At 39.9% G+C, this 16972-nt stretch overlaps 1 protein-coding gene across 6 annotated transcripts in view; it reads left to right on the top strand.

Annotated features, from left to right (window-relative positions):
* Positions 1-16972, top strand: part of SORBS1 (sorbin and SH3 domain containing 1) — a 111167-nt gene that overhangs the window by 40298 nt on the left and 53897 nt on the right. For all 6 annotated transcript variants that reach the window (XM_063307587.1, XM_063307588.1, XM_063307589.1 and 3 more), the window contains exons 3-7: positions 2198-2257; positions 4541-4663; positions 9649-9684; positions 9798-9898; positions 12979-13356. In XM_063307587.1, the coding sequence (XP_063163657.1) occupies positions 2198-2257; positions 4541-4663; positions 9649-9684; positions 9798-9898; positions 12979-13356 (698 nt within the window). The remainder of the gene's footprint in view (positions 1-2197; positions 2258-4540; positions 4664-9648; positions 9685-9797; positions 9899-12978; positions 13357-16972) is intronic.

Here is a 16972-nt window from a genome sequence, read left to right as displayed (position 1 = left end):
CCACCAGAACATGAGCAAGTAATACGATGCAGTAGCTAAAAAAGCCAATGCAGTTCTGGACTGCATTAACAGAACCATTGAAGCATTGTGTCATGACCACAAGAAGTAATTGATCCATTGTAGTTTGCACTGTTTAGCCCATACTTGGGAGTTCTGTATTCAGATCATGTGGTATCATGACATGCACACAAAAAAGGTGGGGCTTTCACCATTCTGCTCCTCCCAGCCCCCTGTGACTTTTCATGAACTTGATAGCTCGCTATAAGCAGCCTGATGATCTTCTGTTTGACCTCACAAAGTGAGTGAGAATATCTTCAGATCTTGTTTCATGCTAACCCAGGGGTATTTTGGTTCAGGCCTTACTGACCTTTCCACACAGCATGCATAGGGTCAAATAGTAACTAAGATATGCCCATAGTTGCATGGCGGATACAAACTGCTGAGCTTCTCGTCATTGGGCACACCTAGCTAGGCCTGGGTCAGACCACAGTCACCTCTTGAGATCACTCTGGGTAGCTTAAGAAGGGCTGTTGCTAGAGAGCAAAAGGGATTGTTAGCAATAGAGTTTGTTTTATCCTGGTCTCCCAGTCATAACAATAAGTGCTGAAGACTGGCGTTCCACTTCGGCAGAAGTTTGGATGGAGCATTGAGGCCATCTCCCCACTTCCCTGTTGAACCATAGAGAAACCTGGCAGGCAGAGGTGAGAGAAATTAACTCCCTCCTCTTCCCCCATTCAGGCCTCCATGATACATTCCAGGTTAAACATTTCCATCCAAGATTAACACTTGGATGAGAAGCTATTTTACCAGCAACCCAAGCTGACATTCATTGTAGAATAGAGAATACATCTTTCCTGTCACCATAATTTCTTTTGTCAGACTGGAAGTTGAAAAAAGATGAGGCTTCTGTCCACTCCATTACACCTATTCCTACTAGTAATCTCAAGAATTATTCCCAGAGTGTTTCCTGTTCCTTTCTCTCTGAGATAAGTTCCTCAAAATCAGGTGCACTAGAAACAGATGCACACACTTTCAGAACCAACTCCCTTACTGCTGTCATATGCAGATATATATACCTCTCTCTGCACTCATGCACACATCACTTTGATGTGTGCATGGAGTGTAAAGTAAGACACCCTTGCTTCCTGGGCTCCCTAGAAGGTGGCTGATCTCCGGGGCTGCCAGAAGTCTTGAGTCAGCTATCATGGGATAAGTAGGAAAAGAAAATCTGATTCAGGCGGGCAAGCCCAGGTGTTGGCACTGGGCAACCTAGGACCCCAAAAGCTAGTCTATCCCAGAGAAAAGAGGGACCCAGGTGGACAAAAGGCAATCTTCCCACTCATCCAGTCTCCCCCCCAGGGGACAGCAACCTTTCCTCTTCCTCAGAGATTGCTGTTCCACACTCTTGAGCAGCTAGCTCAAGGCATCATTAAAGTGCTACATTTGCGAACAGATTTGTCACCAAATCCTCCTGCAGATGGCCTTTTGTATCACAGAATGTGCCAGACTTAATTATTTTGAGAAATGACGTTATCATATGAAAGTTATCTGTGTGTCCACTTGATAAATGGACTTGGCATTTGATGGACTTGGTCACAGTTTGTTTTTTCTTTGACAGTTTTTTGCTGCCAATTTTTTGGCCAAGTTTTGTCATGAGTACTGATGGTGAGCAGGAGGGGGCCCCTATCCAGGGTGGGAAACGCATGCGTAGTATTGAGGAGTTAAGCAGCCATTCAAAGAGACACAGATCAGACCCGCCTTGACTTTTGGGGTTTATCTGTCTGGGTTTTTCCCACACTTCTTCAGTTTGTTAGGATTTTCTGTCTTATGTAGCAATAATAAAACACTAGAGACCTATTCCTTGTCTCAACGTGGTTCCTGACTGTTAGGACAAGTTTTAACCTTTTGCTGTATCTTTTTCATGAATAATAACATAATAAAAAAATGTTTAACCCCAGCTATAAATTATTTCATTATATGGTATGTATAAATATCAAGCAGGAACATGGAGTTTAGTTTCGAATCATCATCTCTAACTAGAACAACAACTACATAAAATTATCTTGTTCTAGTTCTCCTTCTTTGTCATTTTTGCTGTCTTTTTTCCTGCAGTGGGTACAGTTGCTTAGCCATTTTACTAACCTGATGTAACCCTGTTGTTAGAACATTGTGCTGATCATTTCTGCCAATCTTTCAGAACACGAAGAAGTTGATGTTGTGAATGGACTAGCGCTGAATACCAAACAGCATGAGAAAGGTGTGTTGAATCAAAGTAAAGATATTTCTAGTACTTAATGCCATGAGGCAGTTGCTGCTTTTTTGGTAACATTATATGCCCAGCATTTATATATGCACAGTTAAACTTCAAGGAAGAGTTGAGTACTTTCCTCAAAGTTAATTTACAGAATGTGTACAGGCAAAGCGTCCTTCAACACGAGCATGGTTTCTGACACATCCACGTAGTTTTCTTGGCAACAGTACAGAAGTGATTGACCTATGCCTTCTTCCACTCTTCTTACCAGCTCTGAGTTCCAATCTTGTCCTAAGTCCAACCTTGCTTAACTTTTCAAGATCAGCCAAAGTCAACTAGTTGTTACATTAAAGTAAAAATAGCATCAGTTTGCCATTGGCCGATGGAGCAGTTTTCCTGCTTGAACAGAATAAAACCGCCCAGAGTCACTGCTGTGAGATGGGCAGCTCTATAAATAAAATAAAATAAAAAGATTCATGTAAAACTGAACAGAATATTCATCAGTTAAAAGGGTATCTAGAGGGAGAACTGCAGAATGGTTGCAGTGGAACTGTGAGAAGAGGAAAAATCAACTCGTGGAAAAAAATAGTTATTGGGATTGACAATTATTTATTTTATTTCTAACCCATTCTCTAACAACGTAAAGCCTGTTGTGTGTAAAACCTACTGATTCTTTTTTCCATCTGGACCATGCTGATCCATGATCCACCTCTTCTGGGGCTGGTCTGGCAGCTTTCCAGAAGTTGTTCCTCTGTACTGGAAACTCTGATGTCTGGGATGAAACAGGCTTGCTTTTGTTAGTAAAGACCTTTAAACTTAATCTGTTTATCTATCCCACCCAGCTGTTTCTCCTGATACTTACTCTATGCAAAGTTTAAAACAGTGACTGCCTAGAAGGGTGGGGAATCAAAGGGGATATGGGATGTTTAATTTGATAGTGGTTTAAGATGTATCCCATGTTAAAATAATGAAAATCCATGAACATTCATGCCTCAGTTCCACAGTTCTGCAAGTATGGTGGTGCAAAATTCAATTCTGTTGGAATCATGAGTAAATAGTTCAGTGCATATCAGATGGATGAGATTTATGGTTTCAGGTAGATCCCAAGTGATGAAACTGAAGATCCATAAGGAATTTCATGGATTCAATTTTTATCTAGACTCTACTTTAACTCTGGGTTGGCTTGGACTGTATAGATTTACACCAAGCAATTTTGTTCCATAGTTAGTTATTCCTTTAGATTAAGGAATGTTGGAGAGGTCAGGAGTAGTTAAGGATGCATTGGACACATGGCAATAAGTAAGCATAACCAAAAGATTTGACAGACTACAGTAGAAACAGATTTCTATTATCAAAAGCCCAGAAGGTTTCCTTAAAAAAACAAAAAGCTAAATATGCCTGATATTGATTATACATGAGAAATATGCAATAGGTTTTGAATTTGGAATTTTTCAAGCTGAAAATGCCTTGTTTTAAGCTTGTAATGGTTGATTTGAATTTGAAATGGATTGTTCAGTACTTCTGGAAGTGTTCCAGTCCTGTTTTGACAATTCTGGAAGTGTTCCAAACTTGATAGAACACTTTTGATGAGATCAGAACAGCATTTTTGAATTCACGATGGGGCATTTTGAACTCAAAAAGTTTCGTCCAACACTAAATCTTATACAAAAGGTATCTGATCAATTCATTTCTGTGCTGAAGTGCTATAATAAAGATGCAGGTTAACTGCTTTGATGGGGGAAGCACTATTCATCCGCTTCAGGTGTTCAGTTGTTAAACATTACAGAGAGGTTGAAGAATAGGAAGAAGTACAATCATAACTGGTTTATATTAGATGTTCTAAAATGCAATGAAAGTATTTAATTTCTGTGCATCCTTGATCCACTCCCACTTTCTTAGTTTCGTTGTTTTGATTTGGAAATGTGATTCTTGAAATGTTGGAATAAAATTGAGGAGTCCCATATTCAGATCCTCATGCAGTTAAGGAGTGTGCTTGTTGATGTTGGGCGATCAGTATACTCAGTGTAGCATGTCTCATAGGATTGTTACAAGGATAAGAATGAGTGGGGTGGAGTGATACTAGGAGGAGAGCCATCTTGAAAGAAAGGCAGAATACAAATCTGCAGAGATACTACAGTAATCTATTTATGTGGCACACAAATTTAAGCTTGGAATCAATAACTAGGATCATGACTAAATCAGTTTGCTTTAAGTTAATGAAATGTGCGAGGGTACATATCATGAATTTAAGTTTCTTTCAAGATATTCCAACAATTTTTCCCCCTGTAGATCAGGAGTCTGCCAAAATCTGTGCTGGAAAAGGAGCTGTGACTCTTTGGGCATCTCCGGCTTCTGAGAAGAGTCTAAGGATTAGCCATCTAAAGTATACGCCGGACATCCAGCACACAGAAAGTAAGATCCAGACTGGGAGATCATATCATAGAAAAGCAAGAAGACTCATTGATCCTCTGATTCTTGATTGGGTTAACAGATAATTCCCTGGTTTAAAAAGTATAACCCCAAAGCAAAACATTTACATTTTTAACTTAAATTTGCATGCTAGGATTCAATTGCTTGACTTCTAGCTGAGTTTCAAGGATTGCTTAGAGAATATGATTGCAAATGAGCAAACATTTCAATGACACAATACAAATTTCAGTGAAATAAAGAATGAATAAGCACTTGAGTATGAGAATAAAGCCTCAGAAATTCAAAGTGTTCATTTCAAGTTTAAGTTAGGTAAATACTTGAATTCATTCATTCAAGAGTAGTAAAACAACCCATTTTTAAGGTAATGTTTTAAAATTCAGCTTATATAGAAACTTGAGATTCTGTTTTTATTCTGCTGTTCTTTTGGGGGGGAAATATCTTCTGTTTGAAAGTGGTTATGCTATCTCACTACAATGGCATTTTGTTGTGTTCAGTTAGATATATATATATATAATTATAGTAAACAAACTCTGAGCAAGAATATTTAAATGGGTACTGAGCAGGACGTGCCATTCTCTAGGATATTTTTGTTCTCATGATGACATAGATACAAGCTCATCACACTGTTCCTTTCAGGGTAAGCACCATTATACGAAGTGCAGAAAAAAGGAAGACGCAGTAAGCAAAAGAAATTGGAGGCAGGAGATAGGAGAAGGGAAAAGAAAATCTAACTCAATGTAGCTTACACTAGCTCCATTCACACAACACCTCTCCTTATTTTTGTAATCTTGCAAGCCATCCTTTCTTCTACAACATCCATACACATACTCATACCTTTTAAAAAAATTATTAGAATTTTTAGTGCATAGTAAATAGAAAATAAGAAAAAGAAAAAAAAATGAAATGAAAAAAGAAAACAAAGAATTATGACTTCTGCCCTTCTTTCTGTAGAGTAATTGCCATCTTATTCTTTCCTCTTCCTCTTTGATCCGTTTTACTCCCCAAATCCATAAATCATCAACTCAGTCTTTTCTTCATTCAACAAAAAGTCCGTATAAGGCTTCCAGCACATTTTCATACTTTTTGTTTCCTTCTTTCTCTGTCTCTCTTATTTTAGACCATCCAACTACCATTCAACTTGGTTTCTTGGTCTTCTCCTTCTGTTCATGCCATTCACTATTCATATATTTCTTTTGTTTTACAATTTGATTGTCATTTGTTGTCTCTGTATGACCAAACCACCTCAGTGTATTTCTTTCATATTAGTTACTAACTTGCATTTTATCCACATTTGTTCAGCAGCCATTCATTCTTGACCTGTTGCTTCTTGTTTTGCCACTCACTTTTCTTAAGCAAGCTGTACCGACCACATTCATCTTTCTTCTGACATACCCAACTTTCATCTCCATATAACAAGGTGTGAATGTTTGATAATATGCATTTCTTGGAATGGACCTCATAGTACTCATGCTACCTTTTCTAACAGAATTTGAAAAACAGAAAATTAACATTTCTCAGTTTTTCCATCTGCAGTAAACATTGTACCATGGTAATAATTTACTTGCTTTAATTTTTCACCATTTATGTATAACTTGCAGTTGTTCACTCTGGTGTTCCTGTCAAGTGAAACTTCTTTGGGCTTCAGTACATTAATTGCAAGTTCATATTCCTTGTTGTACCCTCTATCCTACCCTCTATTTGCTGCAAATCATTCAGGGTCTTGGTCAAGAATGCAGCATCATCTGCACACACAAGTACACACATTCATGTCTCAACCAGTATGCTGTTAACATTACCACAACCATTCTGTGTGCATTTTTCCATGAATAATATCCAAGGGGAAGCACACCTCCTTGTTTTACTCCCTGCTCAGTGCTGAACCATTTGCTAAGCATTCCGTTTATTCTCATGCACACTTTACTTCCACTGTATACTATTCTTGCTGCACTTACCTTCTATCTTACTGTCTCAAGGCCTTTTTTCATAGCCCTTTGATATTCCTCTGTTATTTCTATAGACTTACTTCTGCTATACCCAGAAAAGCATTCATATTAGCAGGGTTCATTGCCTTACCTTCAGTGCTGATGGAGGGGAGATATATATATAACATTTCTGCATCTGTTATGAGTCCACAGCTGAATCAATAGGCCACATTTTTCTTCACTGTTCTCTCTATCACACTGGGCAAGCAGAATTCATAGCCTTTCTTAACTCATTATGTAGACTGTAGGTTGGAAACTGAAGTTACTTGCTTTTTGCTTGCTGATTTCTCCACTGGTAGCAGTTTTGCTAAATTGCCATTAGTATTAGAAGTATTTATTTTATCTTTATACTATATTTATAGAGAAATATTAGAATATCATCACTAATTTCCTTCTGTAATCTTTTCCTTGTGCAGTTTTTTGGTCTCTAGCCATGAATTAATAAAGTTAAAAGTCTTACTCCCTGTCCTCTTGTGATGCCATCTCATATTTAGCAGTAGCCCTAGCAAGTCTTCTTGATCCTGCCAACAACACATAGCTGCTGAGGACAATAACATTCTATAGCAGCCTCTGCCCACCCCATAATCATAATTCTCCTAGCATGTTGTAATGTAGGAAATGGATTTTTCAACCATGGCACTGGCATACACAGTGTATACTGTTAGAAGTAGAAGTATTTAGCCATCTGTTTTAGTTATAGTAAGAATAGTAAAGACTAACGGAAGTGTGGGGTTTTCCACTCTGCTCCTTCAGGACAGCAGCAGTACTCCAAGTAGCTGAATTCCTACTATAGAGCTGCCATCTCCCAGAATCACAGTGCCTTAGTTCCAGTACAAATAAATAAAATGTATATACAATACCCTTGATTTAATTGACTAATAGAAGAAGGGAAGCTGTTAAAACAGAATGTCTGTTAAATCTGAATGGGATTTTATGCACGTATATGCATTTGTAAAATGGGAGTGGAATTTTATATGTGCAGGTGTAATTCATGCATGAAAGGGCAAATGAAATTTTATTCATGCACAAAAGCTTATAAAGTGTGAACAGATTTTGTCTGTTGTGTCCGAAGTCCACTAAACCCATCTGTTGTGATTCCACAGCTGAATCAGTAGGCCATATTTTCTTTACTGCCCCCTTTAACACACAATTCTGTTAAATCGTTAACTGCATGCAGAGTTGGACAGACAATGGAGAAAAACTCTCACTATTCTATCTTTTTGTAGCTTCTTTGTAAGCCTGGTGCTAAACTAAAGAGGCATTTTTCTTGATCGTGGACTCTGCACTTGCTGTTACACATAATGGTATCTCAAGTAATCAAAGGACATTTGTATTATCCTGACAAGAATCCACTGAAGACTTTTCTCATCTTTCCTCTCTTCTTCTTCCTTATGCTTCTTTCAAATTCCATTTCCAGAATCCCTAGGGATGAGAGCCTAAGGGGCACATGTGCCTCCTCTCTGCCCCCCATCCCAAGTTTTGTCTTCTCTTCATCACCTGCCCCAAACCAGCAGGAACAGTGCAGTTTACTGATGAGTTTCATTGACAAACCACTTAAAACAGTCTCTGTAAGGTTTAAAGCGAAGAGAAGTAGAAATGAAGATGGTATGAATCTAAGACTTAAGGACTAATTTTACTGTATGTTAAGTTTAGCCATATTTTTGAACCTATCAGTTTACCTTCTAAAATGTACATTTTCATACTTGCAAGTGCCCCCGTAATGGTTTGGAACAATTTATCTTAAAGAAGCAATTATTGGACAACAGGGCAATAGTACTCTATATATGTATTAGTAGGTAGTGCCTTTGCTCCTAAGTTTTCATGACCTCCTAAACTTTTTGGAATAAACTAGTTAATGGGGGGATGAAGAATGTCTTTTTGTTTAAGCTGTAAATTATTAATATCCGTACTCTGCCCTGCATGGGTCCTTTCTGCCTTTGACCCTTTTTTGAGAGCATGACATGAAATCAACTGTTGGTCAGTGGTCCAGAAAAGTTGATCACTCTTCATTTTCAGGTTCTTCACTATCCGGCTTCCTTCATGCTGCTGCTGGTTGACCTTTTTTTTTCCATGCTCTTTCTATATACATTTCCAGCAGCCCAAAGGGAATGTTTTCTACTACAGAAATGGCTTTATTGTGCTGATTCTCTTAGTTGTGTTTTGAAAAGGGCATTGCTGAGCTAGGAGATGATTTTTCTCCTGTATTGGGAGGGATGGGAAAATAAGTGGCACCAAAATCAGATTTTAAAACATGTTGGAGTAAATAAGAGTCATAAACTTGCCTGAAATCTAGTTTGTTTGTTTGTTTGTTTATTTGTCAAATTTTATTACCACCCATCTCCCCCCTAAGGAGGGACTCTGGGCAGTTTACAATATAAATAAAGTTTACAAGTCAATACAAACTATAAATAATACAATAAAATCTGCAATGCTGTGATAACATTTCTAGCCCTGAAAAGGAGAGTTTATGGATTTCACTCTTACAATTTCAGAGCAGTATAAAGAAGGCAAGCATTTGAAGTGTCAGCGCTATGCTTCATGTTGTTGCTGGGCTCTACAAAGACAGCACGTGATAGATTGGTGCTTCTAAATGCACTGGCTTGTTTGTAGCCTTGTATCATCTTATCTGGCAAGACTAATGAAGGACAGATATATTTTCCGCTCCCTGCCTGCATCATACTGAAATCTTCCATTCGCAGTAATGTGTGGCATTTGAAATTCTTCCTGAGAACTCTGGCTGCCTTTTTGTATGCTAGAATGAAATGTCAGTGAACAATTGTTTCTTCACTACTCTGAACTATGGCTTTGTGTTTGTAAAGGTCAGGCGTTGTAAAGGAGTCGTGTTTCTATGGGAATTAGGCAGCCTGGCTGGAAAGTGTTCCGTGCACACAGTGAAGTAGCCCACTTCTTTACTCTACTCTTCTCTGATGTATTAAATGATGATGTCTCTTCCCCTCTCTTATTCTCTCTGATACGTGTCACCAGTTCATCCAGTCAAAGAGCAAGGAGAAACCAACACAGGTAATTATTAAAGCTTCAGTTTTTACTATTTCCTCAAATATCTGTTGTTGATGCAAGCAGAAATCTTCATCGTTAAGTATTGTTTAAGTGATCTGAAAGTTTTCATTTTGCAGATGGCTGGAGAAGACTTCCTGGTGTTGACTCAAACAGGGAGATTCTGTCTGTGAAGGATTACTGGAGTGTGAGGCCAAACCTCTCTGAGAGCAGGTCACATGTAAGTAACTAACTGAAAGCCTAGGTGGGTGTGAATAATGAGGGATGCATGTGTTATCTTCTTGGATGTGCCTCTGACTTGTAATTTTAATAATTTGTATTAATAACATAAGATGTGGGAGTAACATCCAAGGAATATTACCTTTAAAAATTGGTATTTTAAAAAACTGCTTGGTTGGTTTTCATTATTTAGTATTTCTGAAGTGATTTGATAACAGCTGTCAAACAGAGGTATCAGGCCTTCCTAACTCAGTTAGGAATTCCTTCTGTACTGCGAACTTGTCCACTGCATTCTAGGCTAAGCTGGAGTAAGGAAAAGAATAAACTTGGGATCTTTATTATGATTTGCATACTTTCCAAAGTATGCCTCCTGGGAGTCATAATCTTAATCATCATCATAACGTATAGGAGGGCCCATAAGAGCCCATTCTCTTTCTTTCCTCTTCTGTCTCCCAATTGTTAACCACCTTCTGGTCTAAATACATGGTTACTGTGATCAAGTTTAGGTAATTAGCTTCTAAATCTGAGTCTATGAGAGTTTTAATATCAGAAAAGTTCATTATAGGAATAAATTCCAGCTAGATTTCCTTCACTGTAATGCTGATTGCTGATTAATAAGCAATTGCTGATAATTTGGTGATTCTGTGTCCAGTTCTGTTTGAATTTCTTCCCTTACATATTATTTACATATTTTTTGGCTTAGTCACCTAAATTTCTCTTGACTTGTTTAGATTTGGCAATAGAAGTATTAATTTATTAGATAGTAATGAAACATAGCTTGAACTGAATGTAATTCTGTTTTAAATTCCTTGGGAGGAGTCATAGTTTATTACATTCAGATCTGAGATTCACTTTTAATCAGATACATCTAACTTTGTTAAGGCATCCTTGGTTTTTCAGCTAGTTGTTATGAAAGCATATTGCACTCTATTTCATAGAATCATAGAATTTGAGGGTTGGAAGGAACCCTGGTGCAACCCATCAAGGGCAGAAACCCTCAGACCATCCTAGACAAATGGCTGTCCAACCTTTGCTTGAAAACCATGACTCCCGGAGGCAGGCTGTTCCACTGCTTAATAGATTTCAGGGTCAGGAAATTCCTCCATAGTTCCTGTTTGGATGACTGTCTGTAAAACTTCTTGTTGTACCCTTGGGCACTACAGAAAGTATATCCACAACTTCTCCCTTGTGATAGCCTTTCCATGTCTCCCCTTAGCTTTCTCTCCTTTAGGCAAAACTTGCCTAGTTCCTTTAACTGTTCTTCATAGGATTTAGCCTCCAAGCCATTACTATGTTTCTTGTTCTTCTCGGCACTCTGTCTAGTTCCTCTGAATATCTTTCAGGTATTGTGGCACCAAAACTGGACACAGCATTCCAGGTGCAGTCTGACTAGTGCAGCATATAACAGAGCTATCACTACCCATGATTACACTGTTTATATCTCTGTTGATGCAGCCCAAGATTGCACTGGCTTTTTTGGCAGCTGTAACACACTGCAGGCTAATGCTTAATTTGTGGTCTACCAGGACACCCAGATGTTTCTCACAAGTACTGCTGCTTAGCCAGGTTCTGCCTATGCTTGTACCTGTACAACTGGTTTTTCCAACTTAAGTGCAGAACCTTACATCACATTATTGGCTTATGTTAGCTTGTGATCCTCCATAATACCTAGATCCTTTTTGCGTGTACTTCTACCCAGTATGTCCTCCCTATCCTATAGTCGTGCCTCTGATTTTTCCTATACAGATGTAGAACTTTGTATGTGTTCCAGTTGAAATTCATATTGTTAGTTTCTGCGCATTTTTCCAACTTGGTAAGATTCTCCTGAATCCTAATACTGTCCTAAAATGGCTTGCTGAAATTGACTGTTTTGAAATCTAGTGTACATGTATGACTATGCTCCAGTTTCTCTTTCTGTAATGCTTTGAACCCCAAGATGGTGTGGTCACTTCCTCCCAGAGTTCCCACCGGTTCTTTCTCCCTTTTTGGATCTAAAAGAGCCAATACCCTTGTCTCTTTTTCAGGCTTTTGGCCTGTTTGTTCTATAGCAACGTAATTGTCATTTTACAATGACAAGAATGAACATCAGTGATTTGTAAATTAAAATAATATTCATGAACCTTGACCAAACTGCTGATTGATTGCTAGTCTCTTAAGTCCAAGGTCTGACTATCAAGAGTTTCCATTTACTCTCAGAACCTGTGATAAAAACATGCAGAAAGTTATGTTTTATCCAGGAAAAGGAAGAATGAACCCCTTAGAAAAGGGGGTGGCACCTACACAAGAATCGCTATACTTCTCGGTGAAGAGAATCTCTCCCCTCTAGACATGCCATGTAGCCAAGAGAAGAGGTGGGTGATGAGCAAAGAGTCCTTGCCCTATCAATATCAATTGAGCAGCAAAGCACCATGAAGCTTATAGAGGCCGATTCCATAGCAAAGCTGGCTTAAATTCCAGTCATGAGCCCACAACAGAAATAAAAGTACAGTAGTTGATAAGTGGTTTATTATCTAACAGTACCTGCCCATTGCAGTTGAAAAAGCAGCTCTTTTGTAGAAGAATGTCCAGACAGAAGGTGTCTGTTCTGTAGCTCAGTGGTATCTGTGGCACAGATGGAGGTGCCTTTCTCCTCCTGCTTCTCACAGATATACCACCCTCATCATCGTCATTTATTTGGTGCGAGTCATCCAGTCAGGACTCCTTTGCAAATTGACCACACAAAGGCCCTAGGCTGACACTGGGAATATGATTTTAAAAAGCCAAAAGTTTCTCAGCAGCATCCATACAAGGCAAGAGATACAACAGAGAACAGTAGTTTAGTTTCTAATATTTCTTTCTGTTTTAGACAAGGGTAAATGTAGCAGCTGGCACAAGGCTGCCATTACTTGAGGACAGAGGGTAATTTAAGTTGATCTGTTGACTGTTGATGACACTTGAGAGCTGTGTGAGAAGTTGTCATCTGTGTAAAACGAGCTGCTTCAGAAAAAGGTTCTTCTCATGTGCAGACTTTTCCTTGAGGTAGGGTCTTGGAATGTCCTGCACCTCTGTACTGTTGTTATCTTAAGGTATTGTCTCCCACAGGATGCCACTTCCTCTGCTACCACCTCAGTTCAAACTGAGGTCATAACAGGGCCATTCCAACAGATTCAGCCAGGCAGAGAAGAATCCAGCCCAAGCACGCCACCGGTGCCTCTCCGCCATTTTGACCAAGGGTTAGAATTTTCAAACGACGCGTCTCCTGGTTTCCTTCTGGCCCTTCCAACGCTAGATGATTTCATTCCCCCTCACCTTCAGAGAGCTCCCAACCACCAGCACCCATTGTTTTCACCTCAGACTGCACTACACACGCATGCAACACTGCCTTCACTCTCATCACCACCTCCTCTGCTGACCCCTCCAGCCACAGAAATCTCAAGCAGCATCTTGGAGACCGACAGCATAGGAATGGTCTTTCGAACAGTAAGCCTTGTTACACCCATCCTGACTCTACTGCTAAATAAGTATACCCAGGTTGAAATCACCTTTTACTGGCATACTAAACTTGGACTTTGGCACTCTTTGATAGCAGCATGACCACTGAAATGTTGCTTCTGTTCTGTGGCATGTATATTGCTTGTCTCTTCTGGCCTCAAAACTCTTCCCCATTATAATATTCCATTCCATTCTATTCTTTCCTTTTTTTCGTATTTAATATACAAAAAGATATAAAATTTTATATCTTTAGCTGTAACCAGTATGTTACAGCCAAAGTACACAATAGATGCCTTAGATCAGGGATGGGGAGCATCTAGATTAAATATCCATGAGTTTCTCCCATCTTCTCAGGAGGTCCCTCCCTACAGGGCAGCCGTTTTCTCCATGGAATGCACAGAGTGTTCCATCTGTGTCTCTCCTTCTGCACCGAGAAAATGGTTGAATCAGATCTTTTGCAAGGAGAGGAAAGAATTAGCTTGTTTTCCATTGAGGGAGTGGCCCTGAGAAGTTTTCCCTTCCCTCTGAAGGAGAAAAGGGCCATCCTACATGACACAGGAGCAGGAAGAGCCTTCCTCAGATACCATCTGGCTTGCTGGATATATCCTGGGAAATAAGCCAGATCTTGGGCCAGGTGGGCTTTAATATTCATGCCTTAGGTTAGGAGTGTACACTTTGGGGAGGCTGCAACACAGGTGTGAGGTGGGTCCACTCAAAATGATTATCACAGGAGACCTGCCTGTTCACAAAATGGCTGTCCTAGATGGGACAGCCAGCCACAAAGCACCCCATTTGGCTGAAGGCAATGTAGATCTAAGTTGCTCTCTAGCATACCACTGGGATTGAGTTAGGTGGAAGTATCTGGTGTTCTAGGACACATTGCCTTTCCTTTCCTTAGAACATACTGTGCCAGGAACGTTAGGAAACATGCAATGTATTATTTGTGGAGTAGTCTTTGAAGATGGACCAGAAATATGGCCAGAGTGCAGTAGAAGGGGTGGTGATTGGATGTGGCAGCTTCTGCTACATTTACAACCAATATTAAATTCTGTGCTTTATCCATAGTGGGGCTTCATCATGGAACAAACTGCTCCTGAAATTGGGTGGGCTTGAGAACCAATATTTGTATTCAGGCTTTTAAGAGGTGTTTAGGAGGGTTGTGCCGCTGGTTTCAAAATCCATCTCTATTTCTATTTCTCCACCCTTCAGTGGATTCCAAAACCATTTGGGAATGGGCAGCATATACATTTATATAAATGAAACTAATACATGCAAATCCTCATCATGTATAATACACCTTGAGTTTGCATTCTCACAGCATTATCAGCCCTTTGTGAGTGAAGAATAGTAGTTCGTAACCTTTTTATTTATCTGCCATGCCTGTTTTCTTTTGCAGGATACATGCATACAAACATACACATATAGTCCAACTTCCCACACCTTACCCTCTGGGCAGATGGGCAATGATACTGGACCATCTCTCTGGACCAGAGTATCTCTTCTACCCATGCTGTGCGAAGTGTGTGTGGCCTCCCAGGCAGTTCATCCTGTCTGAGCATCACTGTTAGCTGTGGTATGATAGTGGATGGGCCATAGGAGCAGGGCCAAGAGTGGTGGGGATTGAGGGACGGTGGCTGAATCCCACTGCATTTGAGGTGGTGCAGGGACTAGGGAATGCATAGGGTTTCCATTAAGTGTGTCACTGAAGTACTGCTGCAGGCCTGAGAAAGAGACATCCAATGAGCCACATCTGTCTCACAGTGCGAACAGCATCAATCAGATGATAATGAGTGGGAGAGACATGCATTCAACCACATCAGTCTCTTCCATATGTATTCACTCACCCACCCAACCCCAGACGTTATAAGCAAAGACTCCTCTCAGTGTGATTCACTCAGATAAGTCATTGTCTAGTTATGAATCAGAAGTCTGGTAGCACCTTTTTCAACTAACAAATTATAAGGGATAAGCTTTCATGAGCTGCAGCCATTAAATTGTAATGAGTTGGGTGGGGGGAGAAAGGAAGACAGAAAACAAGGTGCTTATGCAGATGCTGGTTACCTGTGAGACAGATAACAAGTACCTGATCAATTAATAATTGTAATGTACTGTGGTTGTTGAGACCTTCAGAACCTGAAATCTTTTGATGTATGTGCGTTCAACAATCTCCCATTCAATTGTCCTGGTGAAATCTCTTTTTTCCAAGATTGCTACTTTGAGATCTATAATGGGCTGTCCTGAAGGTTGAACTATGCTGGTATTACTTTGCCCTGTTTTAAGTCTTGATGTCAGATGTGTTCATAAATACTTTTGCGCAAAGCTTGTCTTGTTTGTCCTAGATAGAACACAGAGGGGCACTGCTGGCAGATGATTGTTTATATCACATTAGTGGTAGAACATGTGAAGATGAATCTTGCATGTGAGCCTAATCAATTGGGCCTGTGATTATGCTGTTGGTATATGTGTGGGACAATGTAGACATCTGGATTTGTTGCACTGTTTGATTCCCATATTAGCATCATTGTTCTGTCCTTGTTCCTTGTGAAAATCTGCTTCAGGTTGGGTAGCTGTATGCAAGTATGGGTCTGTCACCCAGTGCTGAGAAAGTACAGTGCCATTGTCAAGGATTGGTTGTAGTTTATTAATAGTGGGTTTGAATAGATTGAGGTGTGAGCTGTAGGTGATGACCAATGGAATTCTGTTGTTGTTTTTGTGGCCTTTTAATAGGTCCTCCCTGGGAATTAATCTGTCTCTGTTGATTTGTCTGTTGATGTTGTTGAGTGATAGCTCAGTCTCCTGAACTTTTCTTCCTTGCATTTTTCCTGCATGTGCAAGGTGCCTGGTTAATATCATCAGTTATCTGTCAAGTGGGCCAGAACAAATGTAGGGTAAAGCCTGACTATAGATGATAGATTTGGTGGTGAGCTCTGGATGGAAGCAGGAAGCACATAGGTATGCAAGGCAGTATGTAGGTGTCCTGTATAATTAGCGTTCATGTGTCCATTATATAGGTTTACCATGACATAAAGGAAGTGGACTTTTCTGTAGGTAGGTCAAGGCTGAGGTTGACAGTGGGGTGAAAGTTGTCAAGGTCATGATAGGTTTGATGAGAAATCCTTTTCCATGGGTCCAAATAATGAAATGGTATCAATGGATCTCAAGTAAAGGAGGGCCTTCGGTGGGAGGGACTTAAGAAGGCATTGTTCTAGGTCAACCATGAAGATGATTGAGGAGCAATGTGTCTGCCCATGGCTGTGTCACTGATTAGCAGGTATAGATTATTACCAAAGGTGAAGTAGTTATGGGTGAATGCAAGGTCACACAGTCTGATGGCTAGGCATGGTGTATTGATATCAGTGATTATGTTCTTGATGGCTTGAAGTCCATGTTTGTGGGGGATGTTATGGTGCTTAAACATCCACGGTGGCTAAAATTGGGTTATTAGGGAAATTGCCCATGGATCTCAGTCTTCTCAGGAAGTCTTGTATAGTTGGGAGTGCTGATGACATGAGGTTTGAGTACTGAGTCCATGAAACCTGATATTCCAGGTTTATTAGACTAACATGTCTTTCGTCTTACAATGCCTAGTTATGAGTGTGACCCA

The sequence above is a fragment of the Candoia aspera genome, chromosome 6 (genome assembly GCF_035149785.1).
Source record: "Candoia aspera isolate rCanAsp1 chromosome 6, rCanAsp1.hap2, whole genome shotgun sequence".
Lineage (NCBI taxonomy): Eukaryota > Metazoa > Chordata > Lepidosauria > Squamata > Boidae > Candoia > Candoia aspera.
Note: the sequence above shows the minus strand (reverse complement) of the source record. Positions and strands in the feature narration are given on the sequence as shown.